This window comes from Cyprinus carpio, chromosome A10 (genome assembly GCF_018340385.1).
Source record: "Cyprinus carpio isolate SPL01 chromosome A10, ASM1834038v1, whole genome shotgun sequence".
Taxonomy (NCBI): domain Eukaryota; kingdom Metazoa; phylum Chordata; class Actinopteri; order Cypriniformes; family Cyprinidae; genus Cyprinus; species Cyprinus carpio.
In genome coordinates this window covers 15,633,709-15,655,966 of record NC_056581.1, presented here as the reverse complement: position 1 = coordinate 15,655,966, position 22,258 = coordinate 15,633,709, and the positions used below count along the sequence as shown (strand labels likewise).

Here is a 22,258-nt window from a genome sequence, read left to right as displayed (position 1 = left end):
TTAGTCATGGAACATTTCAATTAGGCTACACATCTCTATTAAATTGTCAAAACTGAAAGGAGCATCATCGAATTGCTATAATAAAAATAATAATTATTATAAAAAAAAAAATACAAATGTCACTATGCACTCAGTGTGTGAGTTTTTAGTATTTAGGCCTTATGTCAATACAATGTTATATATGCAAGTGTGTGTGTGTGTGTTATGCAAAGATAGTTTCCCGGCATTGCGTTAATCTTCAGCTCTGGTCGTTGCGTTACAGCAGGCCACGCCCATGCTCGCTTGCAGTGGTGACTGTTGGCGTGGCGTGCAGTGACGCTCACTTGTTGCTTCACTGGATAAGGTGAAACTTTTCCAGCGATACATTAACGGACTTTTGACACATTGAAACTTCTCGCAGGGCAGGACAGCTCGCGCGTCCTGTTGTCTTTTCAGTCCCAACTGAAACGGGTTGGGTTTTCACAGAAATGTCTCTGGCAGAGCAGAGCCAGCAGTGGTTCCCCACCAGCGTCCAGGTAACGGTGCTCCAGGCGAGGGGCTTGCGGATCAAAGGGAAGAATGGCACCAACGACGCGTACGCCATCATGCAGGTGGCCAAGGATAAGTTCTCCACCTCGGTGGCGGAGAAATGCGTTGCGCCGGTGTGGAAAGAGGAGGCCGCGTTCGACCTGCCGCTCTTTCACCCCGGTAACGCGGAGCGCTGCACCCTACAGGTGTGTGTGATGCACCGGGCTCTGATGGGACCCGATAAAATGCTCGGACAGGCGACCATCAACCTCCTGGAACTCCAAGACAATAAATCCCGTAATAAAACAGAGTGAGTGAAAATTGTATATTATATAAACATTATACATACATACATACATACACACACACACACACACACACACAAATTTTAGCCTCATGTTTAATGTATTCATCTGCATATACATACATACATATATACATACATATAATGTTTGGCAAAACATAAAGGCCCTTCTCAAGTGCATCCGACTTTCTCAGCTTCTTATAAGTGTTTGGACACTTCTGCAAGAATACTTCTGTGCTGAAAGATGGCACCAAAACTTCCTTATCTGGAAATAATGAACTGAGCTTCGAATGTTCTTGGACTTGTTCATGGTAGACCGAAAGGACCAGGGTGGTATTTTTTTCCCTCAACCAGAGACGTCACAGGCCTCCACAAATGAATCAGTATCGAGTTTTTACAGAAGATGTTTTCTTATGGATCAGATTCCTAATGGAATGTAGAGGCAAATGTAATATGATAAAATAATAATAATAATAATAATAATCACTTGGACCGGTTTATTTCCATCTTATTTTAATGAAATTCCATTAGCATTCCTTTGGAATGTTTGTTAAAGGTCAGTGCAAATCTGTTTGACTGGATCGGGTGGTTATTCCATCTCACTGTAATCCAGGACCACACGGTCTACATTATGCACAGACTTCATGAATAAATTAGTTTAGCTCCAGACATCATTGTAACATCAGTCACAGTAAGCAAAGTTTTTTTTGACTGCAATTTACAAAGTATCACATAAATCCATCACAGCATTCTGACCTTGGATTTAAAGAGCTTGTGTTTCTTCACCTGCTCTCTGAATGACTTCCGTTGTTTGCTTGTAAATGCTCAAAGCTTTTGATTAGAACCTGTCTGGTCATTTTCATTTCAAGATCTAATTCGGTCTCATGCACAAAGGCAGCCAGCGCTTGTCTGACCTTCTGCTGAATAATTATTTTGCTCTATAAGTTTAACTGACGGTTGAGTCAGAATGAAAGCTGTTTTCTAATTAACTAGGCCACTAGAGAGCTCGGCTCCTGGGTTTTTTTTTATGTCTGACTGAGACATTTCCTGTTGTCAAGTGATAGAGCTTATTATGCTAAGTCAGTCATATCAAGTCCTGTAATCGTGTGGTGCTGCTGTTCCTCAAGGTCAGAGGAACCGGAAACTCACTCAGGTCTCTCCAAGTAAGCCGACTCTCATATGAAACTGGACCTTAGTGTTTCTTGTAAAGCGATCTGCAGTTCTGATGGTGATTTTGAAGTCTGATCTCTCGGGGGGTGTGTGTAAGATTGACAGTCTTGTGGTTGACATCAGCAGGGTGTGATGGCTAGAAAACATCACTTTAATTTGATGTCACTCTTTTTATGTTAGGGGCAGCTTGGTCATTTGAATATTCCAGGTTCAGTGTGAGTTGAGCTTTCCCTTTCCACTTGTTCTTTCTTTTCTTTAATTAAAAAAAAAAACGAATTATGACGAGGCTCTTATAATACAAGTGAATGTGAAGGGGCCAATATTTGGAGGATTTAAAAGCAGAAGTGTGAAGCTTTGAGTTCTACTCTTAACACATTTATTATTTGAGGTGCAGTGCTGTTTAAATGGTCATTTTTAAGTAGATAATTTTAATGCTTGAAAGTGAGTATTTTCAGTATTTTAATTTGGTTACCACCATTCACTTTTATTGTAGCTTAAGGGTAACCCATATTAGTGTGGGTTTTTTTTTTTTGTGGTCATCAGTCAACATTATGCCACATCGATTAAGCATAGCTTCTACTCATAATATAATAACTCAGAATATTGTTTTAATTTCCATGGAGCTGATTCATTCTTTTTGCCTAGATGAATCTGAAGACTATAATTACTTCCTGTTCTTCTCATTGCCATCAATTTCACTGATCTTCATATCAGTATTTTCTAATTTCTATTGTTCCCAGAACTAGTCCCTGTTTTTTCTTTTACTGTAACTGATTGAAATTGTAATTTATCTAAAAATAAAGTTTTGTAATTAACAATATTTCGTGTTACATTGTTGCTTAGTGAAGTTCAAAAATTCAGGGTCACAGTGTTTTTTTTTTTTTTTGAAAGAAATTAATACTTTTATAAAGCAAAAGTGCATTAACTTGATCAAAAATGAAAGTTAAGACATTTTTGATATTATAAAAAAAATCTATTTCAAATAAATGCTGTTCTTTCTCTATTCAGTTTTCAACTTTGACAAAAAGAAATGTTTCTTGAGCAGTAAATCAGCAGTTCAGAATGATTTCTGAAGGATCATGTGACACTGATGGAGTAATTAAGCTTTGCCATCAGAGGAATAAATTCTATTTTAAAATATTTAAATAGAAAACATTTATTTTAAATTGTAATAATATATAAAATGATATATAAAAATTGCTCTTTTTACTGTATTTTTGATCAAATAAGTTATTTTAAATTATATATATATATATATATATATATATATATATATATATATATGTATGTATATGTGTATATATATATATATATATATGTATGTATATGTGTATATATATATATATGTATGTATATGTGTATGTATATATGTATGTATATATGTATGTATATATACATATATATATATGTTTATATAAAATAATTAATTTTTTTTTTTTTTTTTTTTTTTTTTTAATTAGCATATTTTGGATCAAATAAATGCAGCCTTGTTAAACATAAGAGACTCTTTTCAAAGACATAAAAAATCTTACAGATCCCAAACTTTTGAACAGTATAGGGTATGCATTTTTACATCCCTCAATATTAGATTTTGGCATTTAACTCATACCCCTTTGTGCACTTTAGTTCTTACACTCAAATTTCCTCTGTTATATTATGCAGTTATTTAAACAAAACAGTATTTTGGAGAAGGTTAAATATCTAACATCCCTTTTCTGGCATCTGATTGTTTTGTTTGTGCCCCAGTTCTCTCTCAGGCTTTGACGTACGTGACATGCGTTGCCTGATAACTCAATTTCTCTTAGCGTGGCATACAGTCAAGGCTTGTCAACTGCTCAAGACTTCAAAGTGGAGAAAACACTTTCTCTCTCTCAGTCACACATACAGAGGATGCTTCAGAGGATGTGCCTAAAATATGCTAAACGCCTAATGCTAATACAGAAGAGTTTGATTGAGCGTGACCTCATGTGCGGACACATTATCAGGAGCTCTTTCCTGAGTCGAGGCAGAATGGGAGCATGTCACCTGTCTGCGCCGACCTCCGAACTTGGATACTGAATCCTACATGTTAACAAAAGTAACGTTTTGGCAGTTGGAAGTGTCAATAAAATCCCATGTTGTTATGTCACATGATAGAAATGTGTCCAATTATCTAAGTTTCGTACGTATTTTGTTGAATATCTTATAGCAAGTGAATTGAAACTCTATATGGTTGAGCTTAGGAAAGGTTCCTGCGCTGCTGCATGTGATAAAACAGTCCTGTCACATAACACACTTATCAGTGCACCAGCACATGCAGGAAGTCAAGCTGCTGAGAGACACATTGGAACAATGAAACATCCAGTGCTGATTCATCTGATGCTGCCTTCACTTCCCGTCAGGGCACAGTTGTTGTTGAGGGTCTTTGAGGGTGAAACAGATGAGTTTGTCAAGAACTTTGCTTATTAAAGTCTTTTTTATCTTACCCAACACTTTCTACAAATAGGGTACAAAATAGGGCATGAAAGTCATTTTTCCCTTCATGCAGTGAATGGTCAATAAATAGAGGCATTTAAGCAGACTTTTTAATAATAATAAAAAAAATAGCTGATTTTCATGTTAGGGTAATATTTTGTAGATAATAGCTTAACATCTCAAACCAGGCAACACCCTGTTGCAACTTCCCTCCTCTGACCAGAACTGCAATGCAACTTCTGAATGACATCACAGCAGAAGCTGCTTGTTTGCATCAGTGCATTTCTATGGGTTTGAGGTGTTGTCCGAACATGTCATGTCAAATGAGCACCTACCGTATGTGCAGAGCCATTTCTCTCGTCATTGTGTAATTAGCATTAAAAAAATGTGGTTTAACAGCTTTTAGTGTTGAAGGGCATAATTGTGATCGCTTATGGTTCAATCCTTCCAGGATTTGATTCAGGGAACTTTCTGGTTACCAGCCCTTTAACCACTTCTGTTTTACAGCCTGATTGCAGTTATTCAGACTAATAGATAGTAAAGTCTAAAAACTCTACCATGTCGAACTGTAGATTGTTTGAATGGGGTAAAGCAACACATTCAAAGCATGGTGATAAAATATTTACAGAATAATCAATATTATTCTTTTGGCTACTATATATATAGTTGTGATCAAAGTTTTACATGCACTTTGCAGTAACTGCAAAACATTTAATTATTTTACCAAAATAAGAGGTATCGTACAAAATGCATGTTATTTTTTATTTAATAAGCTGAATAAGATATTTCACATACTGTAAAAGACGTTCCACATATAGTTTTTTTTTTTTTTTGTGATAGTTGTTCATGATTCCCTTGTTATTTAGATCAAATAATTAAGTTTTTATATGTTTACATATGCATTTTGCAGATTTTGTAAAGTATTTTTGGTGTTTATAGTTTATATATTTTATGTTGGTGCATAAAAACCATTAGGTTCTTTGTGTTCATTTAGTGCAGAACAAGATTTGATTGATGTACTGTAGGTCTTTTTTTGCTTCTTGTTTCACTTCTGCTTAGCATCATTAACGGTCTATGTTATGATCTCTCTCTGAAATAAAAAAAAGTTTTTTAAGCCATTTCAGAGAAAATAAATATGACAAACAAAATTTAGTTTCTTTTTGCTGTATTGTTTATCTCAACTAATTTGTTATTCTCTGACGTAGATATGTGCTTTGTAATGGTGCTAAATGTTATTGAGATGTAGGCGGGCAGCAGGAATCATGCGCTAATTGTCTCAGGGTGTGTTGCTATATTTAGCTTTAGACTCATTGCTGTATTATTTAGCAGTTAGCCACAAAGTCATTTAAACACACGCCCATCATGTCATTTTCTCTGTAGCATTAGCACTGCATTACTCACTGTGTCTAGTGTCCAAACACTAAAGTAGCAGCTGCTGTTGAAGGGACTGGTTGAGAAACAAGACAGTTAATAGTTACTGTTTTGAGATTTTATACGTTCTGAGATGTAAAGCTTCAGAAGGAATCAAGACAATTATATCTCAGCCTTTATGATACTCAAATATATCTCTCTAATATTTTTTTGCTATGCCTCACATTTTATAAAGCTTTTTCCCTATTTTTGAGTTTCAGGATTTTAATTTCTCCTGGTACTCATTCAAGACTTTTGTGCTTCTACACAGTAGATGTTTGTTTTAGACCCTGAAGTTGTTGTTCTTCTGTAGTGTCCTTGAGACGAGACTGTCTCTTGGTCATTGAATTGCAGGGTGTTCTGGTTTGTAGCCTTTGAGTAATGTCTACAATCACATGAAACTGTTTACACAGACTAAGAATTTAGTTTTAATTTTTTTTTTTTTTTTTTTTTTTTTTTTTTATCTCCAAGCCATAATGTCAGGCACTGTCATATTTTATTAGTTTTTTTCCCCCTGCAATTCTTAAAGCTGATTTGGAAACAAGTTTGACTTTTATTAGGTTTTAGTGAATTTCCATTTTTTACTCTCAAACCTGACCCTAATCTGCCAATGTGTGTTTTCTGCCCCGAGTGTCAGTATTGTGGCATTCTCAAAATTGCCTTTCTAAGCCACCCACTCCATTCTCACTGCCAAACGCTACTGCAAACATAAGTTTCCATGAAATGAGTCCTGCATGCAGTTACCGCACCCTTGTGTCCTCATCTTATTCCTCTTCCGTTTTTCATGGATCTAAGTTTGTTGTTCCTTAAAGGCATGTTAGCCCGCCAGCTCAGACATTCATTTCCTACAACATTTAGCTGGAAAACAACACGATACATCTCTCTCTGTAGCTAAGAAACAGCTTGCTGAAGGCTGCAAGTTGTATTTGGCCCTTTAAGATTTCAAGACCTATTTTATCGATTTCTAAAGGGGAAATGTGGGTTTTTCGCTCAGTCATTAAAGACTTTTTTTTTTCCCCAGACAGTGGATGTTTGTTTTAGAACATGAAGTCGTTGTTCTACACTAGTGTCCCTGAGTTATGATAAGACCGTGTCTCAGTCATTGAACCATAATGTGCTGTTCTGGTTTATAGCCGTTGAGGAATGTCAACAATCCCGTGAAACTATTTACTTGGACTTTGGGATCCCTTAGCTTTGAGTGCACAACAACCTTGTCATTTTTGCAGTTCTGACAAATTTTGCAAAGTGTAACTACATGTCACAACATAATCTCAAATCTTTTATCTCGGTTTTGCCTCTAGCTTTCTTTTCTTTGATGAGGGAGGTGCTTAAGGGAAACGCAAAATGCTTGAAACTAAACATCCTGTGCTATTTGCTTTCATACAGATGGTTCAAATTGATGGACAAGACGGGGAAGGCTGATAAAGACAGGGGTGAGGTGTTACTAGACATTCAGTTTATGAAGAACAACATGACGGCCAGCATGTACGACCTCTCCGGGCAGGACAAGTCACGTTCACGGCTTGGGAAGCTTAAAGATAAGCTGAAAGGGAAAAAGAAAGATGGGATGTCGGATTCTGCTTCTGCCATTGTGCCTTCAGTCAGCCAGGTACTGACTGACAGCGAGGGAGAAGAAGAACCTGACTCCACACCTGGAGTCAAAAAGAAGAATAAACTCAAATCTCTTTTCAAACCCAAGCCGGGTTTGCACCGTAACATTTCCCAATCCATGTCCACGCTCACCACCCTGCCTGAAAAAGACTCAGCCATCAGTCTGAGCAGATCGTCTGGCCTAAATGTAGAGTCTCCTGAAGGTATCACAACACTATTTATTGCTGTAATATTTTCAGTATTAGGGATAGCTGATATGCTGGCTACCATATTGTTCCTGTAGGTCAATCAATACACTATGATGCTAGCGATGCCAAAGTCCTGGGTTTGATCACCAGAGAAATCATGAGATAATAAATATATGCAAATCCCTTGCATCTGCTAAATGCAATGTAAATATTGAAATCTTCTGATATTAATTATACTGGTTTAGTATGATTTGGCTGAAGTTGGAATCATTTATTTAAAATTTAAAACACAAACATTTTGCCCACGACATTTGAGATGCACCAGAATTAAAAAATAAAAGGCCGGTCCTAGTAAGCTGAGAATTTATTTTCATGTTATGGCTGATAACTGATAAATATTTAATTTTTAATAATTAAAAATGAAGCACTAATACTTAAAATTAATATTTAAAGTGAATTTTAGCATCACAACATTATAAAGTATAATATGAGAAATGGATATTTATTTTGAGCTAAATTGTAATATTATATATAACAATGTTATTAAATTATTTGTGTTTTCAAAGATTCATTTTAAACAGGGTTATTATAGTAAACTTAAACCATTAAAAAAAAATCATTGTTTAAAATAAAACAAACTTTACCTGAAATAAAATATAAATTATTTTTATATATAGAAAATATAAAAGGCCAGTTGCCAAGGCAATATTTCTAATTTTTGGATAGTTTAACTTGATGGCTGAAATAACTGAACTGAAATAAAAAAAATAAATAAATAAAAACTATGTAGACATAAAAAAATATATAAATGACAAAAACTCAATTACTAAATTACAAAATTGCTAAAACTTTAAAATAAAATAAAATAAACTAATTTAAAACCTAATAGTATCTCAGTGATACTAAAATAACACTGATTTTAAGTTAGCATTAGATGATGATGAAGGTATTCTATACTGTAAGTAAAAACATGGAAAATGAACTTAATTAAATATCCTATACCGACTTACAAATTGCTAAAAAACGACACAAATCTCCAGTATAATGTATACAGATAATCACTATAGTACCGATATATTGTGCATCCCTACATAATTAAAAACACAATTAGCAGAAGGTAGGATCTGCCAAAACTGATAAAGTGGTGCAAAATTTCAATAGTGTAGTATTATTGTAATTTCCTCTCTTTTTTTATCTTCAAAGGTAAAAAGAAATTTAAATTTCTGAAACACAAGCGGACCGAAAGCTCTGATAGCAAGGTTTCCCAGGGCACCGGCTCTCCTGGACTGGGCATGGTGCAGAGCAACGTGTGCATCAACGGCGGTCACGTCTACACAGAAGAACCAGAGAGCAGAGGATCCAGGGCTGGTTCCACCTTCAGCCTGAACAGCTCAGGCCACGGATCCATGGAGGACCTGCGCAGAGGTCATGACAGGAAAACCTCCAGCACCTCAGTGGACTCTCTTAAAACCTCTGACCTACAAACTCAAGAGAATGCTGTGGAAGAGATGCGAAGAAGACAAGAGGAACAGAGGAAACAGGAAGAGGAAGTCAGGAAAAGACTAGAGGAGGAACGGAGACGGGAAGAGGAAAGGAAACAGATTGAGGAAAAAATGAGACTGGAGAGGGAAGAGGAAAGGAAACGGTTAGAAAGAGCAGAAGAGGAGAGGAAAAGGATTGAGAGAGAGGAAGAAAGAAAGAGGATAGAGAAGGAAGAGGAACGGAAACTGATTGAAAAAGAGGAGGAAAGAAAGAGGATAGAAAGGGAAGAGGAGAGGAAACAGATTGAGGAAAAAAAGAGATTGGAGAAGGAAGAGGAGAGGAAACGGTTGGAAAGAGAGGAAGAGGAGAAGAAAAGGATTGAGAGAGAAGAAGAAAGAAAGAGGATAGCGAGGGAAGAGGAGAGGAAACAGATGGAGAGAGAGGAGGAAAGAAAGAGGATAGAAAGGGAAGAGGAGAGGAAATGGATTGAGGAAAAAAGGAAATTGGAGAAGGAAGAGGAGAGAAAACGATTGGAAAGAGAGGAAGAGGAGAGGAAAAGGATTGAGAGAGAAGAAGAAAGAAAGAGGATAGAAAAGGAAGAGGAACGGAAACTGATTGAAAGAGAGGAGGAAAGAAAGAGGATAGCGAGGGAAGAGGAGAGGAAACGGTTGGAAACAGAGGAAGAGGAGAGGAAAAGGATTGAGAGAGAGGAGGAAAGAAAGAGGATAGCGAGGGAAGAGGAGAGGAAGCAGATGGAGAGAGAAGAAGAGAAGAGGAAGCTAGAGAAACAGGAAGAGGAAAGGAGAAGAATTGAGGCAGAGGATAGAGAAAGAAAAAGGATTCAGCAGGAGGAAATGATCAGAATAAAGAACAAACAGGAAGAGGAAAGAAGGAAAGCTGAGGAGGAGAGGATCAAAGAGGAGAAAAGGAATAGAATGGAGGAAGAGGAAAAGGCTAGGAAGGAAGAAAATAAACGGAGGAGAATGGAGGAAGAGGAGAGAACGAGACTTGAGAATGAAAAGTTGCGAAAAGAAGAGACAAGAATGATCGAGATGGAAAGACAACGCGCTGAAGAAGAGGAAAGACTACAAAAGGAAAAAGAAAAGGTGGAAGCAGAGGAAAAGAGGAAAAGGATAGAGGAAGAAGAGAGAAGACTGTCTGAGCAGAAAGAAAGAAAAGAACAAGAAAGGTTACGTTTGGAAAAAGAGAAGTTGGAGCTTGAGAACAAGAAAATGGAAGAAAGGATGAGAGAGGAACAGGCACGCAAAAAGGCTGAGGAAGAGGAGGAGAAGAGGAAGCTGAAAGAGAAAGCAGACCAGGAGAGAATCAGGCAAGATAAAGTAGAAATGGAGAGACAGAAGGAAGAGAAAGAACAGCGGCCTCAGGTGAAACCCAGGAGTGCTCGACTGAATACGAGTAAAAAAGCACCTGACGAGACTAAATCAGCCTACATCCCATCTGCCAATCCCTTTGAAGACCTGCTCTCATTCGATGAGAGCTCCACCAATCCCACCGTTTCTCAACCTGAAGCCCTCAGTCAGTCCACCAAAGTCTCTGCAGTCAAGCCAAGGTCAGTCTCTTTCCTGAAAGCTCAGAAGTTTGTGTTTTTAAAATCCATTTGGCCTTATTCATAAAACATAAACACTTTTTTAATGTAAATTGTTAGTGAAGCTAGCTGTTGTCTAAGAATGAAAAACTGCGTGTGTTACATGAATTAGGCCCAAAAACACAACATGGCAACTTAAACTTTATCTGTTCTCAATGAAAGCCAAATGCTGTGTGAGGTGTTAAAATCAGCCACTCAGAACATCTTTGATATTTAATATACAGCAGGGCTACGTGGGGCAGATTTTGGACGATTGGGATGTCACTGTGGGCCACTTTTCAAAAATAAATTTCTATATATAAACAAGCAACCAGTCATTTGAATGCATTTAGCTTCAGTGTACCACTCAGTACCAAAAGGAAACACTCCTTTTTCATGAAGTTTGTGGCTTGACAGACATTCGGCTGACTAAACCTCTTTGCAACTCTTAAGAACTCTCAATGTTCTTCATTCTGTAACTCATACTTTCATCATTTCTCAGAGCTGTTTCAAATCATTCTCCAAACGTCTGCTTTTTACCAACTTTGCTGGAAGGCAAATCCATGCCTCATGATCACAGCTTGAATATTAAAGGCATGGAAGTGTCTCAGTGTTTCTGTAGCATGCTTAGACTAACTCTGTTTCAGTGCGGTAGTGCCCATAACACAACACTTTCATGATTAACACCATTATGTAAGAGCATTTGGCACTATAATGAAATATGCAGTAGACTGTGTGTGTGTTGGTATGAGTGCGTGTCTGTACAAGTCCAAAAAAGCATCTGGCATAAAATGCAGTTCTTTTGAAACTTTTTCAAGGACTCAGAGTAAGGATACTTGTTTTTCTCATCATATTTTCTAAAGATGATTATCATGCCGACTAAACTGAGTAACTCTTAACCAAATGAAATAACCAAATATGAATAAAGTCTTTCTTACCATGGTTTTATCTGTTTATTTCTGCTGAGCATTATGCATTAATGCTGACAGTTATTTCTAAGGTCTCTAACCCTCATTGTGTTAGCGCTTGTGTGGCACTCGATTGAGCTCTCACCCAGAGGAAACTGGAGAAATCTGTTTCCCTGGAAAACAGCTGATCAGGCAGTTCCTTTTCTCTGACACGTGCAATTGATGGCTTCATGAAACAGTTCTGGAATGTGTAGGAGACTGGAGAGCAAATAGCATGATTTGTGGGTAGCTCTTTAAATCTAAACCAGTTATCTCTTCAAGGCTGCAGTTAGGAAGTTTTTTGCGAATTTCTCTCATAAATCTTTATTGCTCAAATGTAATAACTATCCATCAACTTATTCCAGACAGCTTGGAATGACATAAAGATGAGTAAAAGATGAAAAAATTGAAATTTTGATGTTAACTATCTCTTTAAAAAGTTTATGGATAATGATAACATTTGTTCAATAACACAGGAGCATCTTTTATGAGAGTAAATGGGGTCAATTTTAATGACTTAAAAGTGCACTTTCAGTGGTTATCATGGTTGTTGACCGAAGCAAACTGGCTTTAACTTGCTTGCCAATGTATTTCGATATTTAGCAGATGTGTTTGATTGAGTTTAATGTTCCCTTTCATTATCCTGCTTCTTCAGTTCTTCTGTTTCTGGAATCTTCTTTTCGCAAGCATCTATGCCAAACACCAATCCATTCTTAGATGACTCTGATGTTGACAGTGGAAACACTGAGAAAGTTGTCCATCTCGGAGACACTGCAGAAAGGTCAGATAAAAAACGACGTGCACCAATGCCTCCCCTGAACAAGACGCAGATGGGAAAAACAGACATCCCTCCCAGAGCACCAGCAATTCCTGAAGCCACACAAGCTTTTCTGTCTAGAGGAAGAAGTGCACAGCTTTTCTGTCTAAAGCAAGAAGTGCACAACGGACATGCAGACCAATCTACCACACCTCTTCATACCGGAGGACAGAGAACTACTAGATTCCAGGAAAAAGACCAGACTAATAAAGTGAGCCCAGTTTTGCAAGATGAGTCTAGGATCTCTGATGCAGTCAATTCTGGGAACACCAGTTTATCAAATCTTAGGCAGGTTCATCCCAGTAACAGACCAGAAACCAACCCTTTTATATTTACTGAGGTCAAAACAACTAAACACAACAAGGGTCCAGCTCCAAAGCCTTTTTTACAGTCAAAATGTTGCAAGACATCTGCATCTGAAACTGAACCCAACAACCTAACAATTAGTAATGTCCATTTGACTGGACATGAAACCAGTGCTGCCTCAAACTCTTGCATTGAGTCGACTGACAAGCTTGATGATCTTCTTGCATCTGAAGAGCCTTCTACCAAACCAGAGCCTGTGTACTCTGATGACCTTTCTTCGATAGATTTACCAGCAAAGACTAAACTAGACTCTCTTCGAGAAGATGTACCTTCAAGGTCTGATCCAGTCCTTGTAAAGGTTCTCTGCAATGTGAATGATCCCAAGAATACTGAAAATGTCTTGTTTGAGAGTGGTGTTTTCAAAAAGAAGAGTCGGGCCCCATTGCCTCCTGCCAAATCAGCATCCGGCCAGCAACCAGAAGCTGCTTTGAACTCAACCAGTCAACCCAACATACAAGATCAAGACAAGTCATTAACTATTAATAGTAGCAAGTCAACTTCTTGTTTTACCGAATCCCTGGTGAACTCATCTTCAACCTCCAGTCAAGTTCTCACTCCTCTAAGAATGGAAGCAAGTCATGGGTCAGGGCACCGGCCTCTCTCGCCTGTCAGAGTGTCACCTATTGATGTTCAGAAAAATGGGAGTGAAAGTGAGAGAACAGGTGATCCTGCCTTCAAACCCTGCAGGTGAGGCCATGCATTGAACTTCTACAGACCCTTAAATGTAGTTGCAGAAGTTGACGGTAGGTTGCTGTTAGCTATCCAGTGGTAGTCCTTGAAATTTCAAAAGGTTGTAAAGTTTTAAGTAATCCTCGTTGAAGAATCTATTACTCAAACTTTTTACCAATTCTGCTGAAAAGCGAATCCATGACCTGTATCCACAGCTTAAATAATAAAGGCATGGAAGTGTCTCTCAGTGTTTCTGTAGTATTCTAAAGCCAAAGTATACTTCGGACATGGAAGGTGAAATGTTGAGACAGAAGAGCCCACTATGTAGTACTGTGCATATTTTGAACTCATTCATCTGTGGTAGCGAAGTAGCAGATGTTGCCTGTAGGTTCCTGTTAGAATAACTGTGAAGTGTTCCAGCTGATCTTGTCATTTTGAATCACTCATTTTCAGTGGACAGTAGTGTAAGAATGATCTGAAAAGTAGGAAAATTTTATTAAACTTTGCTCATGAATATTAATTACACGACATGATGTTCATCTAGTTCTACAACCTCAGTGGTGTTCAATCCTGCTCCTGGAAGGTTACTGTCCTGCAGAGTTTGGCTTAAACTTGCCCCTACACACCGTTTCTCAAAAGCATTGTAGGATAAAGTTAATTGTAGAAACCACTGGTACCAATGGTCAGTGCAATCTAATTGCTTTTGGGAACCACAGGCCTGGACGTTTCTATCAATATTGGACACCTTAATTATCTGGTTAGGTGTTTTAATTAGGTTTGGAGGTAAACTCTGCAGAAAGAATTGGACACCGCTGCTTAATTATTACTTACTGCTTATGAGATTGATTACCCACAAAACGTTTTGCTTTGTTTTAAAATTGTCATTTGTTTTAGCCAAATACAATGATTATTTCACAAAAAGGTAGGGAGGTATAAGTTAAAGTGGTTGTTATGCCACAACTTGTGACCACCAGTTCATGTTGTGGTTATTCATGTAACACTACGTTCATATCCGTTTACGTTGTATTACACTCTGGACCCTAGATTACTCATCGTTGGGACTTTCCACATATCTGATCTTTCTGAAGAACATGGTTTGCAAAGGTTTAAACTTTGTCTTTTTTTAGAGTTTCAGATCATATGGATGGGGTGTTTAATTTCCCAGTGTGAACTTTGTATTTTTCCATTAATTCTAAAACAGATAATTGAAAACCACAGATATGAACACTTTCATCTTTGAAAATAAAGGCATACATTTTCACATTTAACAGTTCCCTCCAATGTTCTCCAGTGCTCTTTGAAGTCCAAAAATTTAGGGCAGGATGTATTCGTCACCCTTTCTCTCTCTCTCTCTCTCTCTCTCTCTCTCTCTCTCTCTCTCTCTCTCTCTCTCTTTCTCTCTTTTTTTTCTAACAAAGGATTATATCAAAATGATGTCTTCTGGCAGAGTTCTGCAAATGAACGCTTTGTATTCCACCTCTGCAATCTCAGATCTGCCTGTAAGTCTTATACAGCTCTTTCTCTTTTCAGGTCCCATGCAGTGAAACCCCTGAGCACCACTGACAAGCAATCAGACCTCAGAGAGACCCAGGACGCTTCCAGATCTGCTAAAATTACAGATGACCTACAAGTCAAGATGAAGGTAGCGTGAGCTTTTTTTTCTCTCTTCTACTATTGTGTAGCCATTTACTATGTTTTGAATCAACATATGGCTCTTTAAGATGTTATTCCTCTCAGCTGACTTTTAAGCATGCTTTTTGTGTTCAACTGTATCTTTCAGGCCCCACAGGCTAAAGGGACGGGACCTTACTCCCAGCTAACCCATGAAGAACTCATTAACTTGTTGGAAAAGCAGAAGCAGCAGCTTTCTCAGAAAGATGCTAAGATTGGGGAACTGGAACTTTATATAGACAATCTTCTGGTGCGTGTCATGGAGGATAACCCCAACATCTTAATGTCCTTGAGCTCGATGAATAAGTCAGTTTGAGTAATTTTGTAGCAGACGGTTTTGTATTTAATGTGCACTGCAATCACAAATATGGGGTGAACAACAGTACAAGGTTGTGGGTAAATCACAGAAGCTTTCACTAAAGCCAGTAGCTATAACTGCGCACACACACTAATGTGCTGAAGATCAGGGTGTATACCTGACGTCTCGGACTAAATGGTGATGACATGAATGTTTGTTGTTTGGCACATGTACATGTTGAAATAAATCATATGTTAAGTATTTTCTCCAAAGGTTTTTACTATCCATTTTTTCTATTTGAATTGCTAATATTCTTTGATTAGAGTTATATATATCATATATCATCTATTCAGTATACTCTAATATCATGTATTCAATGTTTTGGTAAAAGTGTTCAATGGACGCAACACACGTGTTATATAAGTGAACAAAATAGCACTACATATATTCTTAAAAAAGGTTTTATATGAATTACAAAGCTGTATATTTTGTAGACAGATCTTTGTATTAACACATATTTTCCTTTTCAATAAAGCACTTTTAAAGAATCAGTTCATCTATAAATAATGAATATGTGATCATTTGTATGTTATGCCTTTTGTCATGTAAGCTGAAAGCTTTATTATTCTCTGCTTTTGAAATAAAGAATGTCACAGGTGTGGCTCTGCAAAGGGCAGCGTCACAACATTGTGTCTGTGTGCATTTTTAAGAATACAAGTTAAGGATTATTATTTAAAAAAGCATTGAGGGAATGTCAGAGATGCTATGTATGCAGGCGGTCTTCTCAGTACTCCTGATAATGTTTACAAGCTTCTGTCCTTGTGGGATTAAGGAAGGCTTGAAAAATTATAGCATTGTCATAGCCTCCACTGTCATACATAATGAAAGGATTACATGTGTGCAAGCTACACGGTTCGAAGGAGACCCCATATTAATTGTTTTTGGTTATACACAATAACTAGTCTTATGATATTTCAGGGGTGGAAGATACCATGGTAACTGTAGTTTCCACTAATATACACAGTTTTATTGTGTTGTTTATCTCCGTTATTTTATAAAACTAATTTTTGCAGACACAGGTTCACGTGGGAACTTGTCTTTAACGAACGATAAAATATTTCCAACTACAAAAATATTTATAAACATTAAGTCAGAAATTTCAAGAAAAGAATATTGTCATAAGACATCTGTATTACGCTATCTGCCGCCTTCTAGAGCCTACAGCTGAATCTAATTCGAGAATTTTGCAACATCGAACTGAATTCGAATCTACACTGAGCCGACTCGTGCTGAATAACGACACGGCTGTCTTCTGTAGAGCTATTTCCAGCTGAATTGAACTTGTTTTATAATTGATGAATTTTAAAGTTATTGAACCTAATCCGATTCACCAACACTGTTGTCTTTTAGAGCTGCTTTACAGGAAATTTTGAATGTGTCTCATATTTGAATATGTTTGCATCATTAACTTTGTTATAGTCACTTGATTTGACAATTAATAATTAATGACGGCACATATTGGACATTTCTGTTTTCATTTATTCACCGTACTAGGAACATATTGTTATGGAACTTTTACTGATGGTCACGTTTCCGCCCGGACCAAAAACGTCATCAGGAAGCGCGGCGGCGGCGGCGTTAAAAACAAACGTACACATGTCGCAAGAAGAGATGAGAGAAGCCGTTTCAGCCGTCTGTGCGGAACGGAAACAACGCGTTTTGATTGCCTATCATAGTAATATTCCACCGACCATTTGAGGAGCAACTGCCAACTGTAAGATCCCCAGATATTTTAGTACTATACACTGTCTGTTTGTGTTGACACTTGCTCAACAGTGTGATCCTCTCTTTCATTAATTCCATATTGCATATTGAGAGTCTGATGGTGGCCTGTAGTTGCAGGTATGCCGAGCAGCTGTCCCGAGTGTGGCTCATCTAATGTGGTGGAGGATGATCTGTACTCTCAGAGGCAGTGGGTGTGTGTGGACTGTGGGTCGGTGGTCTCTGAGGGACATCTGACCACCACAGTGAGCGATGAGACCCAGGGCAGAGGTAGCCAAGCACGGGACACTTCTCTTTAAACTGATCTTAATTCAGTCTGCTTGAAAACTGTTGGTTTGACATCTGTTTCTTTTGTTTTGTCCAGCTGTGCCCTATCATGCTTCCACAGAGGTGTTAAAGAAACCATGCAGAAATCTGATTGCTGGTAAGATCAACAGCTGATAATATTAAAAAACTAGTCAACAGTTCTTAAAATGTTTGAAGCTTGCGGTGAGGTCCAGCGAGTGGATTTTTGTTATGAAAACGTCTCTTTCAGGTATTCTAGTGTATGTCACAGTGCTATTGGTGTGTTATTTATGTACTATTATATTATCAATATTTTGAATTAGCCTTTGATTTTTATATTTTTAAGGTTTAGTTTCATTTTTAGTGTGAGTTTTAAGTTTATGTACTTCTGTAATTTGTAATTATATATATATATATATATATATATATATATATATATATATATATATATACATATATATATATATATATATACACACTTTTCAGTATTTCCTTTTAGATTAAATTTAATTTCAGTTTTAGTCTTGGTAATTGTATTACAAGTTAGCTGCCTATTATTTGTTAGCTGAAATAATGTTAGTTCTAATTGAGGTTAATGGAATAGTTCACCCGAAAAAATAAATTTAGCTTTAAATGTATTCACCCTCAGGCCATCCAAGATGCAGATGAATTTGTTTCTTCATCTGAACAGATTTGGAGAAATGATGCATTCCATCACTCACTCACCAGTGGATCCTCTGCAGTGAATGGGTGCAGTCAGGATCTAAAGCGTCCAAACAGCTGATAAAAACATCACAATAATCCACAAGTGATCCACACCACACCAGTCCATCAATTAATGTCTTGTGAAATGGAAAACTGCTTTTTTGTAAGAAACAAACTAATTAAGATGTTTAAATTTTAAACCATCACTTCAGTCCATAATCCATAATGATGCTTCCTCCAGTGAAAAAGTCCATCTTCTGTTGTCCTCTCACATCATATCCACCACAACATATTTGTTTAGACGTGTTTTGAACCGTTTTTACTTGCAACTTTGCATGTGCATATTTCTCTCCTAATTCAGGTGATATAACTTTTTCAATAGAGAAAGCAATATTATAGGTTGAGGACTGTATTTTAGTCTGAAGCAATAGTTTGAAGTTAAAAACATGTTAATGATGAATTCTGACTTGTATTTTCATTCTGACGGCACCCATTCACTGCAGAGGATCCATTGGTGAGGAAGTGATGCAATGCTAAATTTCTCAAACTCCTCTAAATCTTGGATGGCCTGAGGTCACATACATTTTCAGCTAATTTTCTTTTTTAGGATGAAACTATTCCTTTAAACGCACACAGTAAATAAAATTAGAAAAGTTGAAATCCAGACAGTTTTTATATTTGATTTTATTTCAGCTTTATTTAAATAATGAAAATGACCAAAAAAAATTGTCAGATTAAAATTTTCCTCTCTCTCTCCAGGCTTTTCTCGGGTCCGCGCGCTGTGCCGTATCCTCCGATTATCCAGTGACATGGAGTCGGCAGTAGTAAGTCTCTTTGAGCGTGCTTACAACCACCCGAACTTCATCTTTGTGACCTTAACCAAGAAAGAGATCTTGGGAGGCTGTTGCGTACTCTCTGTCTGTCGCCAATGCAACTGGCCTGTTGCCATGGGAACCATTGGTTACCTGTTAGGGGTGGACAATGCGACACTGGGCACTGTTTATCGGGAGTTTACAAAGGCTCTGAACATTGAGATCAGCACTATTGGCATCATGGACATGCTGGAAAGCTTCTGCTATGAGTATGTCTAACGCTTTTATGACTTGCACAATATTTTAGTTGATGTAAAAATCAGATTGTTCACTTGCGGTGTTTTTGTAGTTTCAAGCTGGGTCCTCAACAGGTGGAAGAGGTGTTTGCTGAACCCCCCCAACGGCTGGTGGACAGGACGTCTGCTTTGATTGAACTAGCCGCTGATGCCTGGATAGTGACGGGCCGTCAGCCTTTGCCCCTCCTCTTTGCAGCAGTGTATTTGGCCTGGCAGTCACTAAATCCTACGGTGAGAGACCTAGCCTGATATTCTAATAAATGTCACTTCAGTGATTAACACTGAAAGTGAGAGGTTTCTGGTCAAAGATAATGAAATCTGCAATTTTGCAGTTTGCAAAAGTTAGTTTTTTTTATTTTATTTTATTTTTTTAATAAATGCTGTTCTTTTGAGCTTTCTGATCATAGAATAGACTGCACAACTGCTTTCAATATTGATAATGATAATAAATGTTTCTTGAGCAGCCAATAATCATTAGAATGATTTCTGATGGAACATGTGACATGGAAGACTGGAGTAATGATGCTGAAAATTCAGCTTTGCATCACAGGAATAAATTAAATTTTTAAAGATATTCAAAAAACAGTTATCTTGAATTGTAATAATATTTCACAATATTACTGTGTTTGCTGTAATTTTGATCAAATATATGCATCCTTTGGTGAGCAGAAGAGACTTCTTTCAAAAACATTAAAATATCTTACTGACACCAAACTTTGAACAATAATTGTCAGATGTTAAAAGTATCAAACAAGTATTGAGTTGAGTTGTTCTATCAAATTTACAATAATTCCATCAAAAACAGCATAACTGAAAACAATATTTGCACTGTCTGCAATTCTTTTTTGCATAAATAGTTTTGGTGTGTACATTCTTGCATCTGATTAACCTATAGCTTCCTTTACACTGCTAATTGTTTTTAATCATGTACAGCTGACAAAAAATAAGACACGAGTGTCATGACAAATAGAAAGTGAACATTTTATTTTACACAAACCAGAAACATTTATTTAAGAGTCATTTTTAATTTCACAACAGGAAAAAAAGTGTAAAAGCAATGTGCTTTCTCATTAAAACAACTTCTGGTTTCTTTTTTTTATTATTATTTTATTTTGTCAGTGTACCTTATCTGCTATTTGCCAAGCTTAATGAATACACATTATTTTGATATTGTAAGGGAAAATGTTTGCCAAATATGTTACGTATTGATTGTATGGATTGACAGGTAACATAGCTGACAATTTCACCATTTTGACTTAATTTCAGTGGCAGGCTTTGTCTGGCTAACCTAATGTTATTTTCTTGACCAGATTTTGTTTTCTTCAACCTTGAATTGTAATATCTTTTTGAATTAAAATCATTCAAATATTGCCAACCATATAGTTGATGGGTCTTGTATATACTCCTTGACAGTAAGCCATTGGAGATAAAATATAGGACATTTTACCATAGTGTGTTCACAGTTGTCCACCGCAGAATAAAACCAGTATCACATGATGCTTGTTTTTTTTTTTTTAAATCAATTGACATTAAATGTACCCTGTATTATGGAATGCATCATCTTTTTCAGGTCCGCATGAAATACACCTTCGTTAAGTTCTGCAAGATCGGAAAAGCGCCTGAACAGTCATGGCACAGGAGCAGAGATTCGGTCGTGAAGCGGCTGAAAGAGCTGCGGGACGTGCTGTGTAAACTGGGCCGAGAGCTGCCGTGGCTGAGGGGCGGCACGGTGGAGCCCAACACTGTGGTCCCGCTGGTGGATGACATCCTGAAGAACCACAGAGCTTTGCTCTTGAGGGCCGTTAGAAACTACGAACAACAGCTGCAAAATGAGTCCCAAACTGCACAAACAACAGAGTGTGACAATGAGCTATCAGATTCAAACCGCTCCGAATCACATTCTTCAACGACACCTGAGCTCATGGATCCTGATCAGGCCGGGTGTGAGAATCCTGCTGATAAACAAGCCACGGATTGTCAACTGCCACCAGACCACTGGAGTAAAAGGCACTTGTTTTTACCCCCCTGTGTGAAGAATCGCAAGCGGCAGAGGGTTGACGCTCCGCAGCTGGAAGTGACCGGAGATGAAGAGATATCAGACAGTGAAATTGAGTCATACATTCGCTCTCAGGATGAAATTGAAATGTATCTAAAGGTTCAGAAGGAGCTAAAAAAAATGGCATAATTTTGTGCTTTTGTTTACATATAATCAATTACTGCTGATTTCCTGATACAGTCAGTTTTTCGTTACATTGATTTTATTTAATGGTTTTCATGGATTAGTTCTGTTCATTGTTAATAAAAAGTGTTTTGCTTGAACTGGTACATTTTTCAATTATTTCAATTTTATTTTCTGTTTTGTTTGTTCTTATTTGAATTAGTTATTACACCACCCTGCATCATATTTGCTTAATGATATCCAGTACTTATTTAATGTTGGTGTGCTGATTACACATATTACCTGTTGTCACTTTCTCACAAAAAACGTGCGCTTGATGTTTTTTTTTTTTTTTTGCTTTCGACAACCATTTGTAAGTCTTGTATTACCCCTTCATTACCAGAAGAATTGCCACCAAGACACGATTCCTATAATCTGTTCAATTCTTATGACATTATTTTATGCCTTATCCTGATTTCAAGGTTAGAATTATGGCTAGAGATGATTGCAGATGTTTTCTGCTACATCAGTGGGTGTTTTACTAAATTTAAATCTAGATTTATACATTTAAAAAACACAAATGAGACAAATGCTCCATTTATAAAAGATTTCGGAACACTTTATGATAAAATTTAACATTATTTTAGTTAATGTAAACTAAGAATGGACAACACTTCTACATAATTTATTAATTTTAGTTCATGTTAATTTCAACATTTAATTATGCAGCATTAAAATCAA

At 37.2% G+C, this 22,258-nt stretch overlaps 2 protein-coding genes across 3 annotated transcripts; both read left to right on the top strand.

Moving 5' to 3' along the window:
- The first annotated feature begins 241 nt into the window (after positions 1-241).
- rab11fip1b (RAB11 family interacting protein 1 (class I) b) lies at positions 242-16,164 on the top strand. Of its 2 annotated transcripts, XM_042765375.1 has the most exons (6): positions 242-817; positions 7,232-7,659; positions 8,848-10,696; positions 12,314-13,528; positions 15,041-15,152; positions 15,291-16,164. In XM_042765375.1, the coding sequence occupies exons 1-6, from the start codon at positions 468-470 to the stop codon at positions 15,495-15,497; spliced, it is 4,161 nt and encodes a 1,386-aa protein (XP_042621309.1). In that variant the 5' UTR covers positions 242-467; the 3' UTR covers positions 15,498-16,164. The 2 variants fall into 2 exon arrangements, with proteins under 2 accessions (XP_042621309.1, XP_042621311.1); XM_042765377.1 differs by lacking the exon at positions 12,314-13,528 and having other exon boundaries at positions 247-817.
- Positions 16,165-17,091: 927 nt separating this feature from the next.
- On the top strand, positions 17,092-21,681 carry brf2 (BRF2 RNA polymerase III transcription initiation factor subunit). The gene is made up of 6 exons (XM_042765378.1): positions 17,092-17,253; positions 17,376-17,531; positions 17,626-17,685; positions 19,011-19,332; positions 19,413-19,590; positions 20,930-21,681. Exons 2-6 carry the CDS (start codon positions 17,384-17,386, stop codon positions 21,542-21,544), a joined length of 1,323 nt encoding a protein of 440 aa, XP_042621312.1. The 5' UTR covers positions 17,092-17,253; positions 17,376-17,383; the 3' UTR covers positions 21,545-21,681.
- The last annotated feature ends 577 nt before the right edge of the window (positions 21,682-22,258 follow it).